Consider the following 20,171-nt stretch of genomic DNA (forward strand, 5'->3'; position numbering starts at 1 on the left):
GAAGCCCGTCTGTTAAACAGTGTTGGCCGCGGTTGGAGGACGCGGGGGAGACCGTAGCTTTGGTCTCCAGGACCGGAGTCTCTGCTGTACTCTGCTCCTCTGCTCCTCTGCCTGCCTTCACTCACACACCGCGCTCGTTCTCTCTCTCTCTCTCTCTCTCCACCTCTCACATGCATTCGCGCACACTCCACACTGCAGAAGAGTTAGTTTAGCTCTGAGAATATCTAGTGAATGTACAGTGGACGTTTGTGCAGAAATAACTGCTGCAGCTCCTCCAGACCAACAGAGGTTTCCCGTGTCTTGTGAAGTGACGGGGCTCCGCAGAGAGAAACGTTATCGTCTCCGACCAAAACTCCGGTGTCTCCCCTGTTCCCTCCGGCCGCGGTCGGGAGGCTGAGGCAGGAAAAGCCAAAACTAGGATCAGCATTGATTCATGGAGAGACCTTCGTCTAGTCAGCTAACATTACTGCCAAGCAGCTGAAATATAGAGTGATATTGTGCTTTTAGCTGACGTGTGTCGCCTCACTGTTTTGAGCGATGCTCGTTCATGTCTATGTAGCGCGAGCACAAGCGTGAGCAACAGGACGCTGACTTTCGTTGACTTAACGGACACAGGTGTTGGTGTTAACAAGACATTTCTGATTCTTACAAACAGTCCCTTTAAGCCTCCTAGTCTAAAGCGGACTTTAAGTAATTGCTTCAACTTCAAAATGATCAACTTATTGCTGTGTGGTCACAATCATATGAGAGTTTCTATCGGCCCAAAGCTAACATGGTTGGGATTAATGGACACAATATGCTTGTTTTATTGGCACAAATGGTCCCCATCTGTAGATATGTTCTTTTTAAGGATACAGCACAATGTTATAGCAAATTATACCCTGACAGAGTGCCACAGACCCCTGTATTTTGAGCAATGCAAACTTTGTAAAAATGATTATGAGAGAAACAAACCTAGCTAGCAAGCCAACCTCTCCTCTATTTAATCTGATTTAATGATCCCTTCAACAGAGACTACTTTACAATATCTGCATAACAGTTCTATAATCACACTTCTTCTCTCAAATTCTTTAATGCGTGGGTCTGTCGCCCAGCGAAAGACTTCCAGCAGCTCTGTTCACAATGTCTAAGATCATGACAAGGGCAGAGCTCAATGCCACTGTAGGAAAAATACATCAACGTACAAAGAAAGTCACCCTGCTGGTGGAGCTAGAGGAAAAGTCACTGAAGTCAGTAGAATTCCTCCTCTGGGGACCATGAATCGCTGTACAAAAATTTGAACCCAGTCAATAGTTATTTCAGTCAGGACCAAAGAGGTGGACTGACCAACTGACTAACCGCCATTGTCATCCCTAGAGTCATGCTGCTAGCATGGCCAAATAATTACTACAACAAGGACCTTATCTCTTGCTCTGTTTAAAGTAGAGTAACGGTGAGAAAGTTTACAATTAGTCCAAGAATATGCTCAGATTATTATGGGAAAAGGATCACTAGTGCAAAGTCATACCTTGATGCTGAAGGACCTCCGTATGCTCCTTTTATTCTCCCTGAGTATGGTGGTGTGATGCAGCTGGTTATCTGCCTCGGTGCCTCCTCTTTTCTCCTGGGCCGATTGCTGGGTTGCCCTCCAGTGTCTGTTTTCTGTATCTCGGTACCGCGTTTGATCCTCAGCAGTCCCGTCTGCCCGGCAGCCTGGGCCCCATGTTCTGCACCCATCTGCCACCTCCCCAGCATGCCTCTCTTCTGGACAGTCATCATTAGTCTTAGAGTGACAGAGGATCAGGGACCTGGACAGAGTCGGAGAAAGTCAGAGGGTCAGTTTTAGGCAATAAATAGCAAGACTGAAAAACTGGAGTAATTCAGCTGTAAAGTGATGCAAGTACATGCTATATATCAGAACTGATAACAGTACTCCAACCATTATGTTTGGTCATCATAAGGCAAAACTTAATCAATATGTAGCATATTCTAGACTATGAAATTACATTACAGTGACCAGCCATCACTCGCATGGCAATTACCATAGCACATGACCCTGACCTCCCCCTTAACCCATTTCTCACTCTACTTCCATCTGGTCTCAGATACATAACAGATGGAAAAAGGCACCCTTCAGCGTCTCTATGAGACACACCGGGCTTTCAACTAGGCTGCGCTCACACCAGATCAGACGTTGCGGCTATTCGCTGCAGGGTTGAGCGGCGGCGTGGGAGAATCATTTTGATGGAGCATTAACTGTGACGGTTAACGTCTTTTGTTCTCTCATGGTTGCACAGCTCTGGAATTGTTTGTTTGTCCGTTAGCAGGATTACTCCAAAATACGGCAATGGATTTGAATGCAGTTTTTTGAATGGAGTGTGGCACAATGAACAATCCATTAGATTTTGGTGGCGTTCGATTCAGGAATAATTTTAAGAATTCCGATCAGCCTGAGCATTAAGACGACGACTGTAGGTTCTGCGTTTTTTTCACATTAAACTCTGTGAAATTACAGTTGAGTTGGACCAAAGCACACTTGGTGATTGTTGGAAAGAGTAACAACGACGGGTTAGGTGAGTTTTATTTTGTTTCTGTCCAGTTTGAATGAAGTGTTTTACGATGCTCCGCTACGTACAGCTGATCTCAACATAAACAAAATACACGTGGATGATGGTGCAAGATGAGTGGAGAGGGAGGCGGAGGTCTGCGCTCTCCGAGTGCCATTCTAGTTTTACTGTAGTTTTGTTACGTAACTTACGTACTTAACTTACGCAGCATAGCCTACCTATGTTATGTAACAAACATACTTATTTCGATTTTTGATCTTTTCCTACACCTACCCAAGTAAACCTAAAAAACTAAGTAAACCTACATCGGAAGTTTATTTTGAAAAGACACATGCATTTAACGAGCGGAAATTGTACCTTTCCTGGGAACAAGTTTGAAGCGTATAGGGCCGGTGACGAAGCATCGGTATTTGACGAGTTGGGAGTTAGAATGTGTTGAAAAGGCACAGCGTTTTAGCGGTGATGAATTCCATAGCTCGCTAATCACAATAACGCACAAGTTTTCCGTATTTATGTTGTTTGTTGTTGTATGTAAATGTACTTTTGCTCTGGAGGCACACACAAATTTCTCCTTTGGGGATAATAAAGTCGAGATGAAATGAAAAAATGCTTTTTTTAACCCTTTCAGATCACCTCTCCGGTCATATTGTTTACCTATTTAACAATATACAAAAAATCAATTCCTTTGTATTTTGATATCAAAATCCAATCATCTTTATTCCTGTAAAACAAAATATGACATGTGCTTACGTAAGCTAGTATCAACCAATTTCAACCAATAACATCATGACATCCATCCATCAATCATTCTACAACTTTTAGTGACATTGGATGTGTGTGTGGAGCCACAACAAGTCCTCTGTAGCTCCGTATTGCGCTACATTCTAAGCCCACCCACTTTTTAGCGGTCCAATCAAATACGAAGGATTTGATTTAACTCCCTCTTGGACCCTCAAATATTCCGTTTCACTGGGGGAATACTCACGGTACAGAAGCTATAAAGACGCTCTAACTTCCATCTCACTGGGACTTTAGTGTCTTGGGCTTTCCTGTACAGCCCTAGTTGTAAGCCTTTGAGTGGTTCTGGTACCTGGAGAGCATGGCCAGCTTCTTGGAGCGGTGGCTGTGGTTGCTGGTTGGGTTGTTGTTGCTGCTGCTTTTCCCCTGGTCCCTGCGTCTCCGTTCCATCCTCCTAGCAGCCGCTGTGCTGGCTTTCCTCCTCTGGTGGGAGTATCTCTGAGGCATGGCCGTCAGTGTGTGTGTATGTGTGTGCGCAGGGAGCTCGGGAACCATCACACTCCTCCCAGCCGGCCCGAAGCCTAATGGAGAGGGACGCTCTGGAGGGCAATTAGAAAACTCAGTTAGGACAGCCTGACTGCATCCGTGTGTGTAAGTGTTCTGAGGAACTGCTGAGGCAAGTTGTGGAGGCTGGTGGAGATAAAAACACTTTTCTTTCCCTGCTTTGAAAAAAAAGTTTTCCTCATGACTGCAGCTTATAATCAGACAATCAGATGTGTGTCGAGAGACACAAAAACAGTAACTAGTGAGGTAGTAGTGGCTCACTCTTAGCTCAATTCATGTTTTAAAGGTCCCATAGCGTGCTCATTTTCAGGTTCATACTTGTATTTTGGGTTTCTACTAGAACATGTTTACATACTTTAATGTTTAAAAAAACTTTATTTTCCTCATACTGTCGGCCTGAATATACCTGTATTTACACTCAGTCTGAAACGCTCCGTTTTAGTGCATTTCAATGGAATTGCAACAGATTTGCGTTGCTAGGCAACAGTTTGGTCCATGTTTACTTCCTGTCAGCTGATGTCATTTATATACACTGCAACAGGATATAAACTGGGACACATTTAGAATGTTTACGTTTAAAACCGTGTAATGGTCTAAATATTGTATATTTGCGACATCACAAATGGACAGAAATCCTAATGGCTTGTTTCAAACACACAATTCTGAATACGGGCTATGTGTATTTCTCTGTATATATTGAGCGCTTCAATACTTTCACAGTATTTATATATCACTTAAACCTGCTTTATCATATAAAAGACATGGACATTTTACTTTTTACAATATGGGACCTTTAATGTGCAAACAATCTATACTAGAAGAGAACACAACAATGCCGTTAGCCATAGTGTACTGGCCCATTAATGACCATGGAGTGGTCTGTACACTTCTATGCTTCACGCTCCAGGGAGAGCTCTATAGGATGACCCTCACATGCATTATACATGCTAGTGTAGATGGCCTCTCACATCTGCCATGAACACATAGTAAACAATGTGCAGAGGCTCTTTAACTGAAACCATAAGGCCTTTTGTCTGGCATCATTATCTTTTGCTACCTTCTCTCTCAACCCCCTCACAGTCGGGGCCTGACCGGCTCAGAGGGTTCGAGCAGTTCATCAGCTGAATGCGATGTCGATGCTTCGGTTGCCCTATAGACATCTTGATTGGGATCATTTCACATTGACTGAATACTAATTAGCTCAACCTTTGTGACCGCTGTAGCTTTCTCACTTCCAACCCGTCGGATACCACTGCTTGGTCAGCGCCCCTCGGCATCGGAGACTGGTGCTGCACAGGGTACCCCTCCTGTGTTACTTTTGGCCAGACCAGGGACGGCGTGTCGATGTACGCTCCTTTCAAAATAAACCTCCATTTTCACAGGAAGTGAGGTTTAGGCAACACAACCACTTAGGTAGGGTTAGAAAATGGTTGATGTTAACTTCACTGACTAGCGACCCATGTGACTGATGACCAGGGAATGAAATTGGCACCTTCCACCTGCCAAATACAGGCTAAATGTTGGCTGTGGCAGGTAAACATTTCAGGTCACCTGCCACCATGGGAAATAGGTTTCCCTTATATTAAAGATAGGGTCGACGATGTTGGAAAGCTAGCATAATTTGAATGTAGCATCGCCTCAGGAAGCTCCGTCTAAACCCACGGGTTCGAACCCATGACCCTCTTGCTGTGAGGCAATGGTGCTAACTACTGCACCAACGTGCCACCCTCCATGTATACACTACATATGCCATTCAGAACATTAAAATAGCAGCAAACAACTATTGCTATGTAAAGATAAAGTGGAGCAATGTCTACCTGAGCAGAGAATGAAGTCATGCTACTGCAAGATCCCAGTCTTTGCAAAATATTATATTCTGGGACTAAAAACTCTGTGACATAAAGATGTTGGAAAGCTAGCATAATTTGAAAGTAGCATCTCCTCCGTCTAAACCCACCCCCTCCCCTCGGGGCTCCTTCCAAGGCAACCCCCCTCACACACACATGCATGAGCACCGCCGCATCATAACTACTTCACAGACACAGAGCGGAGAGAGGACCTCAACTCAACAACGCTACCTCATGACAAGTAACAGCGGCAGTGCTACTGCAGGGCTGACTTTTCTCTTACGGTGCTGGTGCACGCCAAGGGTAGAGTACGAGCGGGGAGGCATCTGATTGGTTCTTTCCAAGCGGACTGCGAGGCAGAGATTGGTAGACGCTTTTACAGGATTACAGCAGCTACAGATGACGGCTCTTTTCCGTTCCTTTTACAGAGCTCATCAGTAATGGATCACTGTCGGGGTGTAAAGACCATTTCAACCAATATAACAAACAGTGGATACGGGAGAACATTGTCAACCCTGCCTTTAAGAAATGTTATTTTTAAAAAAGCAATTCCTAACTTAAAAAAAAGTCGGTGTTTAAGGTTACGTATATTCCATATTTCTACTGTCTTATACCACTGACTCAGTGTTTACAATTCTAAAGCGTTCTACATAGATTTCAGAAGAAACTGGCAGACAAAAAAATTGAGTGGCCGATAGAAATGTTCAGTGACCTGCCACGGTAGTTGAGGAAACATTTTAATTTCAAAGATACCAACGCGTCACGTGACAAAATAAGTTAACGTTACATTTAGTTACACACAGGACACGAACACCGGTCTGGTTGAAAGTCTTGTGTTTCTTTAACCCATCCACGGCCCGCCCTGAACGGACTCTCACGCTATAAATACTGCGTCAATTGCTCCGACCGTCAAATAACGACGTGGGTTTACATTGAAGTTAGTTGAAAGCCCAGTTCGTCACATACTGTCGCTAAAGGGTACTTCAGTGCATCGGTTTCCGAGGGGCGCTGCCAGGCCGCGGCGTTTGACGAGTTGGGAGTGAGAACGGGTTGTTTTTGGTGATTATGTGTAAAAAAAAAAAAAAAAAAAGGGTGAACCATCAAAGGTTGACAGACAGTCTGTCCTAAACTAAACTAGTCTAATCACAGGATCAGACGACATGATATTTTTGTCTTTTGAGATGTCTCACTGTGTCAGATTAAGTGATCATGGAGTCAGAAACTTTTGCCATGACTTGGCAGAGAAACACCAGACTACGGGGAAGGAAATGCCAGAAACCGACTTCATGGTTTTGCCTGACACAACCAACAACATCACTTATCTTTTGCTCCACCATAGTTACAGATGTGCATGGGAAGTGTTCTGCGCTCCTAGTGATGAACGTCAAGGAACATGTTGTAGAAATTGGTGAACTGCTGTAGGCAAGGGAAGGTAAACAAATCCTGACCTGCCAGACTTTTTGTCGGGACATTGTGAAGCGTCAATGACTGTCAGGTCTGGCCGTTATCTACGGATGCACCGATACCGATACCAGTATCGCATCCGACGTTAACCTCTTGTCAGCATCCTTCGGGTCCTCACGCTCCACCTCCCCGACGGTGCAGGCGAGACGGGCCGGCAGAGCCCCGCCCTGGGGGCACGACGCGGTTGGGGCGCAATGAGGACAGTCTGCCCTGGTCGACAATCGCACCGGGAGCAGGGGGTCCCGTCCCTCCCCGGCGCGGAGAGAGGGCGCAGCGAGCCCTTTGTCCACGGTGCGGGGAGGTTCGGGCAGGGAGCGCTGTAAAGCCGGTAGAGCCGGTCGCGGCGCACCACCTCGTATGCGGGACTCCCCAGCATGCCGTGTGTCACTCACACCCTCCAGGTGGCTGTTAAAGAGGGGCTTTTGGCACAGAGAAGTACTCATATCGGTACTCGGTATCGGCAAGTACCCAAATGTAAGTACTTATACTTGTACTTGGTCGGAAAAAAAGGGGTATCGGTGCATCCATACCGTTATCGGTCTTATATTGTGCGGTCTGATCTCGGCGTAAGACCTAAAGATGTACACTTGACATTTGGACTTGGATTCCAGTCAGACTAAAGTCGCAAAAATTAGGACTTGACTTGGACTGCTGTGAGATCTGACGTCCTAGAAAATGTTCACTTTGAGAACCACCGCTATAGACAATGTGTTATATTAGCTTGATGAGATCGATAATAGCCAGTAACAGATGAAATAAATAAAATGGAAATCAAAAATAGCCTTGGGTCTCAGCTTTGGTTCAGATGTTAATTTGGCAGTACCAATCAGGGCTCAGTCAGGTTGGGTCGGCACTGGTTTCAGGCCTGGTTCTGGTCTCAGAATTGAGGTCTGTACAGGAGTCTACATTAGAGGAGTTAGGGGAGAAGAAAGGCCTATAACGTGTGTGTTATTGTATCCTTTATTATCCTAAATAAGCCAAACTTCATTTTAAAAGTACTTATTTTTGTTTCTAAATCTCACCCAGTTTAGTAGCGGAAGAGACTCGTATCTTTGAGCTTGTGTAGGATGAATGTTTGTATGCATGTAACTCAAAGCTGAAAGAACTCAGTGCAGCTGAGCTCTGTTACAGTGATGTGGCAGCCCATAATGCTGACAAATGCCTCCGTGTGCTGTGAATATTACAGCATGCAGGTGGAATATAACAGACTTCTTCAAATAGTAAATACTGTATATAACCTCTCAGGTTTATCTCCAACTCAGCCACTTAAAGAATAGTAACGTATTATTATAATACTTAACAGATATTTGATTAAAAAAAAAAAAGTTAATTAAGGACTTTACTAAATTTGATTAGTTTACCTATTAAAATAGATAATTAGATAAATCAATCAATTAGTAATAACCCCCAGGTTCCAGTGAGCGAGTATGGAAGAAAGGCTTTCTTTTTCTGGGGAATCAGTGGCTCTGATCCTGGAAGTGTGTTCGCAATTAAGGAGCATTAGTCTGCTTGTTGTGTTGGCCAGATAGACAGGAAACAGAGATATGGATCTCCAGCTCTCCCTTTCTCTGCTCTTTTCATAGGCTTATACACACTCCTGGGCATATGCCAGCACAGTGGGAACACTTACAGTAGTAGGATGCAAGTCAATCTCTAAACCAACTATTCAAACATCATATTCATTTTGATCACTAGTTGAACATGAATGCAAATGTGCGTTTAGATAAAGCCGTGTCAGATCTGCAGCACTATAGCAACCAATCTCTGTTCTCAGTTCTGGTCCTTGAATTTGGAGAAAAACTGGAGCCGGAACTGAGTAACCTACCAAATGTCTAGCACACATTTTATGTCTATATTCGAGCAGCCAACTAGAATAACATGAACACTGCTAAAAATGCATCGTAGTTTGGGTACATAATTTACTGAGACATTATTTAAAGTTCGACTCCATCTGTGTTCTTTTCCGTTTTTTGTTTTGTTCAAATGGAAACACCCACTCAAAAAGCTGTAAAAAGCAGTGACATGGGTTACCACAGTAAGCTAATCAATAAGGTTATGAATAATGTGAACGCTAGCTAATGCTAGGTTTGGATTTTCTGAAGTGGGGTAGTATGTATTCTCCCGTGTTAATTCTGCAAGGTAAAACTACTGTTTTTTTTCAATTGAGTCTGGTGGCTTTGAAAAGAGCGACATAACGACTTCAATTCCCTGTTGGAAAGGGCTGCCTGACGGCGAAGTAAAGCGGCTGTGGACCAGAGCAGCAGAAAAACGTAATTTAGAGACAAAAACAATAAATTGATATTTTCACTGCTTTACCTTGCCGTTGGGGAACTGGAGCCGTTATATCTTTGCAGAACATAGGTGTTGCTGGTGTACCGCTACATTGATTGGTTAGTTAGTTTGTGTTATTGTGTGACTTTCGGATCTGAGCTACAGTAACGTGGCGTCCACAGCAGTACATTGTTTAGCTGTTACTCCTGTCTGCTTCTCAAAACTGGGAGCATGCCGACTGCCATCAAAGTTAATGTATATAATAGACTAAAACACAGGACTTTCACCAAGGAGACCACTGCTGGTGTCCCATGTGAAATCAAAAGACAAAGTTGATTTATTTGTCACATAACTTCCATACTTAAGTTACAGCAGTTATTTTAACCCAAACCACAATCTTTTCCTAAACCTGACAAAGTATTTTTGTTGCCTAAGCCTAACCAAGTTGATCTTTTCCTAAGCCTAACTAAGTAGTTTTGTTGCCTAAGCCTAACCAAGTCGATCTTTTCCTAAACCTAACTAAGTAGTTTTGTTGCCTAAGCCTAACCAAGTCGATCTTTTCCTAAACCTAACTAAGTAGTTTTGTTGCCTAAGCCTAACCAAGTCGATCTTTTCCTACACCTAACTAAGTAGTTTTGTTGCCTAAGCCTAACCAAGTCGATTTTTTCCTAAACCTAACTAAGTAGTTTTGTTGCCTAAGCCTAACCAAGTTGATCTTTTCCTAAGCCTAACTAAGTAGTTTTGTTGCCTAAGCCTAACCAAGTCGATCTTTTCCTAAGACTAAGTAGTTTTGTTGCCTAAACCTAATCAAGTCGATCTTTTCCTAAGCCTAACTAAGTAGTTTTGTTGCTTAAACCTAACCAAGTCGATCTTTTCCTAAGCCTAACTACGTAGTTTTGTTGCCTAAGCCTAACCAAGTTGATCTTTTCCTGAGCCTGACTACGTAGTTTTGTTGCCTAAGCCTAACCAAGTCGATCTTTTCCTAAGCCTAACTAAGTAGTTTAATTTGAAAAGACTGGAACAAACTTGACACGTGCGTCACGTGTTGCTGGACATTCGTAGGAAAACGCACAGAAAATACGTTGTTGAAAGTCATCCTGAGCGTCACGAAAAATACGCTAATTCGTGTCTATGACTCAAACACAAATCAAATATATTAAATTTTGTCACAATTTCACGAACTGCAGTGAGACTGTGTTGTTAGGACAAAAGAACGTCCGCTAAGGACGGTTGTTGTTTATTTATGGTAGCTACGTTACGTTGTTACATTATTATTTGAACACCAACCATGATCTTTTTTCTAACCTTTACCAAGTACTTTTGTTGCCTAAACCAGGAATCCCTAACCTTTGACTTTATTACCATAATATTCCGACTTTTTCTTGTAAACCTTTGACTTTGTTTTCATAATATTATGACTTTTTTCTCGTAAACCTATGACTTTATTCTCGAAATCTCAGATTTATTTATTTTTCCTCAACGTTGCCCGTACCGTCGTACCATAGACCTACAACAATGATAAATAAAAATGAAAATGTAAACAAAAAACAGTTATTAATTTCCATTTTTAAAAATCCGCATGGAGCCACCGGAGAGGGGCTAAAGAGCCACCGCATGTGGCTCCGGAGCCACAGGTTGCAGATCCCTGGCCTAAACCTAACCAATCGCTTCATTTCTGCAGGCGTGATATGAGGCTGATATGAAAACAATTTATGAATTGTATTTTTGATTCAGAAACGTCGACATCCACATATCCCGTGGTTTGCAGAAATGTACAGTCCTAACATTTTTTCTGGAGACTTTGTTGCCTGGAGGGCCTACTGTATCTCCATGGGTTCCATCCAGTCCAACAGCTGCTGTTTTCCAGAAATTAACAGTTTCCATTTCTCGCGGTCTTTAAAGCCCTTCCATGTAGCCTTTGTGTTGGTAAGTATGTATATTTAAAGCTTCATCAAAAGCATTTGTTTCAGAGCCCTGAAGATGTTCACTGCCTCCTGTGATGTCAGCAGAAGTACACGGAGAGTCCAAGTTTCCTCTGACACACACTCAGTATTCTATCGATGTAATGGCACACAGCAGTAACACTGTTTAATATGAAAACTTGGACGAAGAGGAAAAATGGGGGGAGGAGGAGGAGAGTGAGCGTGGGTCACGTTGAAAGGTGTGTTTAGAATAGAGGCTGAATAAACAGTGTGTATACATGTGTCTGCATATTCATGTGTGTGTGTGTGTTAAACCATACTTTTTGCCTGTAGCATTAGCAGGGCAGGGACTCCAGCCTAACAGAACAGAACCTGATTGAGAGAAAGCAGAGGGCGGGGGTGGCTGTGCAGCTGAACAACGTGTGTGTTGTTTGGGAGTTTTCACTGGGGATTTTTTTCCAGTCTGTGAGACGGAGCAGGGCCTACAGCCAAGAGAGCCACCTGAAGGGAGTCACGCTATGAATAACCCACCACTTCTACAAAGTGTACAATCACTGAGATCATTGATGGGCTTAGTCCTTTAGGGGGGGATACGACTGATCTTGAATTCTTTATACGCAGATGATCTCACACTCTCCGGGGAGGCTCGGCTCTCCGCTGGTCTCTGTTTCAGTGTCAGTGTGGAATGACAACTGCATGCTGTGTAAAGCCATGTGGTCGTATCTAAGCCTAATGCCGTGGCTGTGGGGAGAGCAGAGAGGAAGCCCTGCCCATCCACTGCTGGCCTCACTGAGCTATTTGTGCTCTAAAGGTCGCCTCGGAATGGACATACACAATGTTATGTAATTTTGTGTTTTCATAAAGGACCTCTGTGTGCAAAGTGGCTCCGTAAATCCACACACACACACACATTTCATCCAGCCCTCAGGCCAACAAATGCATCATTTAACTTGCCTGCTCTGCAACTAATTTTGATAGTTACACAATACTGAGAAAAACAACATTTTCTCTCTTACTTTCCTGTCCTATAATCTTTATTTTAGTCATTAATGTCAACTTGGATAGCAGTCTGAGAGTCACACGGTTCCAATAATTATGGACTTTCGCTGATAAACATCCCTGTTAAAAAGCCTTCAGCGTTTGGAGTGGAAGTCCTACTCACCGTAGTCGATCATGTTGTCTGTCAGCCGGTGTCTACCAGCTTCTAGCGAAGATGCAAACAGGAGATTCAAAGGATGGATTCACTCCACGCAGACAGAAGGCAGAAGTCCACACAGAACATCAGGTCAAAAACTGACACATCACCCAGAGCATGACTTCCTCTCTGTGATTCATCTGGGGGTAATGTGCCTGTACCTCTTCTCCTCCTTCGTCCTCCTCCTCCTCCTCCTCCTCCTCCTCCCTGCTTTTCCTCCCCCTCTGTCTGGAGAACACACAGTGTGTCTCAGTCAGGCACGGCTCCCCAAAATCACTGCCCCTTTCCTGTGAGCCAGCTCCAGAAGGGAAAACACACCGTACTTAGCTGGGCCTGACCTCACACCTACAAGGTCTTTTACGAGGTTCTGTGAGTGTGTGTGGGTACATACTAAGATGAATACATTCTCTGTGGCCCACATAAACACACACTCCTCATTTGGGTGTGTATGAATCTAGTTTTCAGTCTGGACGGGTGCTGCAGCAGTGGCCAGTAAATATACAGATCTGGGTTGATTTTGGTGGAGGCTGTGAACCACTCTGGGCTCTGATGGGAGGAGAGACCTTTACTGGGTTTGGTAGCTTAGGATATGGAGGATGATTAAATGTGGGCAATTTTCAAACTATTTTGTGTCACATCCACCACAAACACACTACATGTGTGGGGAAGATAGTGGTGAGACTGAAACGTTGTCATCACTGTTTATTATTTAGTGATGGAAACATGACACCCGGGTGGACACGATCATTTTCACCCCCTTTTCCACTGCAATGCTATGTTACACACGTTGAAATTAATATATAATGAAATCAACAGGGATTTGAGCAATTATTATAATGTATTAATGTACAAACATACAATTAAAATGCTCTCCTCAAAGCCATCAGACTCCAGTCACGAAGAGTTGTATGAATGCCATGATAATGCGCAAGGCATTTAGCGTGCAATAAGAACGCTTTTCCACATATCATTTGCACGCCATGTATCCTGTACTGACTGCAATGTAAAAGCATCCGCATCTAAATGCTACGGTAAGAGTTAGTGACATAGTGTAAAAAGTGAGAAAGACCACTTATGGGTGGCCAACCCAGTCTCGTGGGACGGTGTATAAAAAACCACAACATTACACGGACATTATACGTGTCACGAGTATGCATTTTCACCTGTCATTTGTACGTCACGCAAACGTCAGCAGTTTTTGCCAGTTTAGGCAAGAAACTAACTTAGGGTAAGGGAAAACATCATGGTTGAGCTTAAAATAAGTAAACTAAGTAAAACACGTACGGAAACAACTACAGAAAACACATTACATCAACAACAAATCATCAACACACTTCATTCAAACTCAACAGAAACAAAATAAAACTCACCAAAACCATCTTTGTTAGTCTTTCTACCGTTCCAACAATCACCAACTCGTTTGAGAGTTTGAAAGAGAGATTGAATAAGTAACAGATATTAAAAAAGAAGTAACCACTGTAACGTTTTCGCAGTTTACTAACCCTGTTTTCCGGCGTGTCATGTGACACACCAGAAAAAAACCCAGAATGACATACTTGTCTATCACTTATTTTTTAGCGAGTTTTCCAAGATTAAAAACTGCATATACTGTACGTGCTAATTTTGGGGGAAAAAGGATATTAAGGTAAATGTGTTACAGTGAACTGTGCGCACAAATGTGGGGGACTTGTGAGAGATAGATGAATGAAAAGTATGGTCAAAATCAAAGTAGTAGAGCATAAGCCAAGATTAACTTGTCAAAACTGGTTAGTACAACAACTGAGTAGTACTAACCATGACTGGTTTATTGACACTGACCTCCAGAGGTAATAGGAGGTGACATAGTTCAATGCCACTGTTGCTTCAACTTTACAAAGATAAATCATTCACCATATACGACTTGTTTTAATATTTTGCGGCTGGGAGTGTCTCCTCCAGATTTTTGTTACATGGTAATGCAACATTCGACAGCATATTCATAATTAAATTGGTACAAACGCTTTAGATTTCTAAGTATGTCAAGTGTATCTGAGAAAGTGCAAGTGAAGCCCCCAGTATTTTCAATGAGCCATACATTGCCTGGCAGCCTCACTGACCTTGTAACGTGTTGGTGTATACTGGAGGTGGAGAGAGCTAGCAGCGTGGGGCTAGTTAGCAGGAGCTCCGGGATAGCCGATTAGCTCAGAGAGTCCACAGACAACGAAACGGAGATCTCCACACTGTTACTTTATTCTACAGTACTTAACATTGACCACACAATGCCAGGTCTCTACGGAAGCATATTCACTAATCATACATGAGCAGTAGAACGTAGACAGCATAACCTGTACCAACTCAGGTATCTCTTGTGGACGTCGGTCGGAGTAGTTGCGATAGAACTGTGTGTGTGTGTGTGTGTGTGTGTGTGTGCGTGTGTGTGTGTGTGTGTGTGTGTGTGTGTGTGTGAGTGCGTGAGTGCACAACTCTCCACTCAACTTTCAACTCAACTCTCAGTACATCCCAATAAAAGGAGGCACCACCTTGTGGCACTATTTGGCATTAGCCTACAGTAATACAGCAGTTTTACTAACAACAGGTACACAGGTTGTGTCTCATGTCACATTCAGAAGGCAAATAGAGAGCCGATGTCTGAGTGAAGGGATTGATCCCATTTTTGGTGACTTCCTAGAACCCGTGCATCTACCATTCAGAACACTTGTGATGCACTGGGAGATAAGGACCACAAGGTCTAAATTAAATACTTAAAAATGAGAGGGTTGTGTGTTGACGTTATGGTTCCTTATAACTATAGGCTACAAGACTTAAAGGGATAGTTTGGGCTGTTTTTGAAGTGGGGTTATATGAGGTCCTTCTCCATAGTCAGTGTATTACCTACAGTAGATGACGGTCGGGCGCGCCCCCAGTTTGGAGAAGCAGACAGGAGTACCAGCACGGGAGAAAATCAATGTACTGCAAAGCTTATTTTAGCCACCTAAGGCTCACCCAAAAAAAAATAATATCAGTTTAATTGTTCGCTATATTCAGAATATTTTCCGATGGCGAACCGAGCTGAAAGTGAAATGTATCTCTAATGTTTTTGTCAACAGAGACTGGAGGCTTTGGAGAGAGCAATGATAAGTTTCACTTTCAGTTCCCCATCGGAAAGGGCTGTCTGATGGCAAGATAAAGCGCTGAACATATTGTAAATACAGCGTACACTTAAATGGCCGTTGTTTTTTTTTAGGTGGGCCTTTGTTTTAGGTGTCTAAAGTACGTTTCTCCCAACTGGGGGCGTGTCAACCACCATCTACTGAAGGTAATACACTGACTATGGATAAGTAGCTCATACAACCCCACTTCAAAACACCTGAACTCTCCCTTTAGGAGATGCCCTTTTTCTGGATCAAAACCTTCTCTTAAGTGAATCTGCTATCCAAAGTGATCTCTTGGGCGTTGGGGTCTTGGTCCAGCGTTCTAAGGCAGACATCCATTTTCATATCTAAATTTCTTCATAGCTCTGCTACACTCTCATTCACTCCCTACACCACTGTCTCCACTCAGACTCCTTTATTCACACAAACAGATTAACCACTTAAATAAGTCTTGGCCCATTGATCCAATAGAATATCAAAGTATTTTTTATAATCAGGATTCACGCTGTGTATTTGCCATGATTAGAAACAGCAAACGAGACGTGGCTTTAAGAGCAACATTGGAGCAGTTTCTTGAGCAACAATAGTTTACATAGTGACAGCAAGCATGTCTATCTCTGCAGTCCTGTGCAGAACTAAACCACTCTTTGAAGGCTTTCTGACAAGCTTACCTGGAAATAAGATGCAATGTACTGTATATATTATACAGCTTTCCCTAAGCCTAACTGTAGCCACTGAGAGTCTGCAGGTAGACCTACTTGGGGCAGCTCACTGAGCTGTGATAACACTGGTGAGCAACCTCAGTAGTCCCTCAGTGGTCTCCCAGGCTGGTCTTCAGACGCTGTGCGAGGCTTCCACCCCCACAAACACATGTAACGGAACTGTTCATACCAAGATGTTTGTATCCTTTTGATAAATGAGTCAGATCTCCTGTGTGAGGAACTCGCCATGCATTTTGTTGTGCCTCCCTCTAGTGGCTCACTTGTGTCATTGTGGCCGGGGGGGCTTCTGATAGAGGTCTCCTTCAGTTTGTTATACCAGCAGTGAGGAGTTGGATTTTGGAAGTGAGACTTACAGGTGTTCATGTACAGAATGTTGCTATTTTTTGTCAACTAAGTATGAAATATTAGCAACATGGATAATAGTGTGTGGCATATGAAATCAGTATGAAAAACAAATTGAACTCATTTAAATCTATTCAGTCTAACTACACATCTACTGATACCATTCATTCAGCTGTGTGTTACACTCACTCATCTTCAACCTCTTATCCGGGGTCGGGTCTCGGGGGCAACAGCTCCAGCAGGGGACCCCAAACTTCCCTTTCCCGGGCCACATTAACCAGCTCTGACTGGGGGATCCCGAGGTGTTCCCAGGCCAGTGTGGAGATATAATCTCTCCACCTAGTCCTGGGTCTTCCCCGTGGTCTCCTCCCAGCAGGTCATGCCTGGAACACCTCCCTAAGGGGGGCATCCTAACTAGATGCCTGAACCACCTCAGCTGGCTCCTTTCAACATAAAGGACCAGCGTCTCTACTCCGAGTCCCTCACAGATGACTGAGCTTCTCACCCTATCTCTAAGGGAGACGCCAGCCACCCTCCTGAGAAAATCTATTTCGGCCGCTTGTACCCACGATCTAGTTCTTTGGGTCCTGACCCAGCCCTCATGACCATAGGTGAGAGTAGGAACGGAGATTGACCGGTAGATCGAGAGCTTTGCCTTCCGGCTCAGCTCTCTTTTCGTCACAACGGTGTGGTAAAGCGAATGCAATACCGCCCCCACACTGCTCCGATTCTCCGGCCAATCTCACGTTCCATTGTCCCCTCACTCAAGAACAAGACCCCGAGGTACTTGAACTCCTTCACTTGGGGTAAGGAATCATTCCCTACCCGGAGTAGGCAATCCACCGGTTTCCTGCTGAGAACCACGGCCTCAGATTTAGAGTTGCTGATCCTCATCCCAGCCGGTTCACACTCGGCTGCAAACCGATCCAGTGAGTGCTGGAGGTCACAGGCCGATGATGCCAACAGGACCACATCATCTGCAAAAAGAACTGTGTGAACTGTTTACAATAATTCCTCTCCAACATGCCTGTTGATCTACACTGCAGCAAAAACTGCATAGAATCACTCATTCATTCATTAACCGAAAAGTTTAATGTGCACACGAGCACGGCGAAGGACGGGTAAGGACTCATTTCGTACCCGCAGTGTGTTACAGTGTTTTACTATTGGTTACATCCATTTCTCAATACTGAGTACAATTTTTGTTTAAACCAACACACAAAATGGTGGTAAATTATAGTTAGGCTGCTGATTACCTCTGTAGCTGAATTTCAGGTAATTATGCTTTTTTATTTCACAACATCTACAGTTTATGTAAAAATAACATATATTTGGAATTAATGTTTCTCAGTATACACAGAGACCTCTGATAGATGGGCATCAACCCCATGGAGGAAATATTAGTTATTTAGACAAAGTTATATTTGCTGCATCAATCTGTCTTGGTGTTAATGGATGGATTGCTGCCCTAAAATATGGAAACGCCTCTGCCATCTACTGGAAATATTAGAGAACAAACTGTAAAACAATCTGTGTCAAAAATGAATATGAATTTAATCAAAGAGATCGCGATCATAACAATATGAGACTCCAAGAAAAGTCGTACTTCCTGAAGTCTTCCTCATGAAATTTGATTTTTGAGGCAAATTTGGTGAATTTGGCCTCTCCAGTGGCTCCCTGTGGATTTTTAAAAATGGAAATGAATAACTGTTTTTTATTTACAATTTAAATTGTATTTATCATTGTTGTAGGTCTATGGTACGACAGTAGGAAAAAAAATATAAACCGGAGATCACGAGACAGAAGTCATAATATTACGAAAATAAATTCATAATATTATGAAAATAAATTCAAAGATTTACTAGAAAAAAGTCGTAGTATTATGAGAATAAAGTCATAATATTATAAAGTAGTAATTTTACGTGATTTTCTTTTTTCTCGTGAAGTTATGACTTTATTCTTGTAATATTACGACTTTTTTATCTTGTAAAGTTATGACTTTATTCTTGTAATATTACGACTTTTGTCTCGTAAAGTTATGACTTTATTCTTGTATTATTACGACTTTATTCAGGAAATCTCTGATGTTTTTTCCTTCAATGTGGCCCTAATACTCCGTAGTACATTTGCTCTTTAGCCCTCACTGCATTAGACTTATATACTATATACTTAGACTGTTACCTTCATCACAATGCTCAAATGTTTTGCGGCTCCAGACAGATTATTATTATTTTTTTGCCTAAAATGGCTCTTTTGATAGTAAAGGTTGCTGACCCCCTGGTCTATACAAATAAAATTTGACATCTAAATGATTCAAATATTATGTATATATCACTTCACATGCCCTGGCTGTAATACTGGTTACAGGCCAAACTGAACACTGATTAATATCCAGATTAATTCAGCACTAAGAGTATTGTGTATGAACATTCAAACATGTAACTGATTTTATGACACATCCTGTTGAAATGGACTCGAATTCTGGAACAAACTTGGAAACACTGAAGAGACATCGATCCATGGACGACATACAAAATGCAAACGTAACAGATCAAACACAGTTTTGTGATCAACAGATCCGGTTTTAACTGTTCTTCTCCCAATCTGGAATGCCCAGTTCCAGTTTCAGGTGTAACGCAAGGCTACTGTATCGGTATCTGTTCATGTCACAAAGATATCTGTATTTGGATTATAGCCAAACCGTATATCAGACATTAGAAATTGTCTTGTCTGCTTCATTTTCGGCATTTAATTGTTTTGTATATATATATATACTGTATATATAATCTGATTACTTAATTACATTTCTTTACATATATTGTGTTTATATTGTAGCATGTGCACATACTGTAATTGACATGTTACGTACTCCTTTATTTCTATTTTCTTTGATTCTTTATGTTTATATAAGAGCAACTGTAACGCCCCAATTTCCCCCCGCAGATGAATAAAGTATTTCTAATTCTGATAATATTTTAACCATGTCCTTAAAATAATCCAACGATAAAGTATGATTTGTGTTTGAAAAAAAAAAAAAAAGTCTAAACTGAGATGAAATAAAAGCTGAGGCTGTAAATGGTCCAGGTAGAAATCACTGGTGAAAACGGGGAGGTTGGTGTAAAAGACAGAGTCAGAATGTATTTATCGCCTTAATGTGGCTTCTGGATCCAAGCTGGCCTCAGCCTTTCTTCCATCGGCATCTGACTGACCATTAGGTCTGTGTCTGTCTCCCCGTGATACTGGTAGGAATCATCGACCACTTTGTTTACTGCCAATGGCAGCCAGGAGTGAATGAGACAGAGGCCCTGTTCACACCTGGTATTAACATGAGTCCTCAGTGATCCGATCACAAGTGACAAGACACATTAAGATTGGATCTTTCAGACCACATTCAGACGTGGTCTGGGCCACATATGACCACATTCTTTT

The 20,171-nt window shown here is 42.7% G+C and overlaps 1 protein-coding gene across 3 annotated transcripts in view; it reads right to left on the bottom strand.

The window, feature by feature from the left end:
- The window catches only part of il16 (interleukin 16), a 92,503-nt gene that overhangs the window by 46,318 nt on the left and 26,014 nt on the right, over positions 1-20,171 (bottom strand). For 2 of the 3 annotated variants that reach the window (XM_037795500.1, XM_037795492.1), the window contains exons 1-3: positions 12,515-12,672; positions 3,637-3,883; positions 1,508-1,787 (exon numbers count right to left, since the gene is read on the bottom strand). The exons of the other annotated variant lie outside the window; for it this stretch is intronic. In XM_037795500.1, the coding sequence (XP_037651428.1) occupies positions 1,508-1,787; positions 3,637-3,883; positions 12,515-12,527 (540 nt within the window). In that variant the 5' untranslated portion in view covers positions 12,528-12,672. Of the gene's footprint in view, positions 1-1,507; positions 1,788-3,636; positions 3,884-12,514; positions 12,673-20,171 lie in introns of those variants that run through there. 3 annotated transcript variants of the gene reach the window in all.

Source organism: Sebastes umbrosus, chromosome 2 (assembly GCF_015220745.1).
Source record: "Sebastes umbrosus isolate fSebUmb1 chromosome 2, fSebUmb1.pri, whole genome shotgun sequence".
In the NCBI taxonomy this organism is placed as follows: Eukaryota; Metazoa; Chordata; class Actinopteri; order Perciformes; family Sebastidae; genus Sebastes; species Sebastes umbrosus.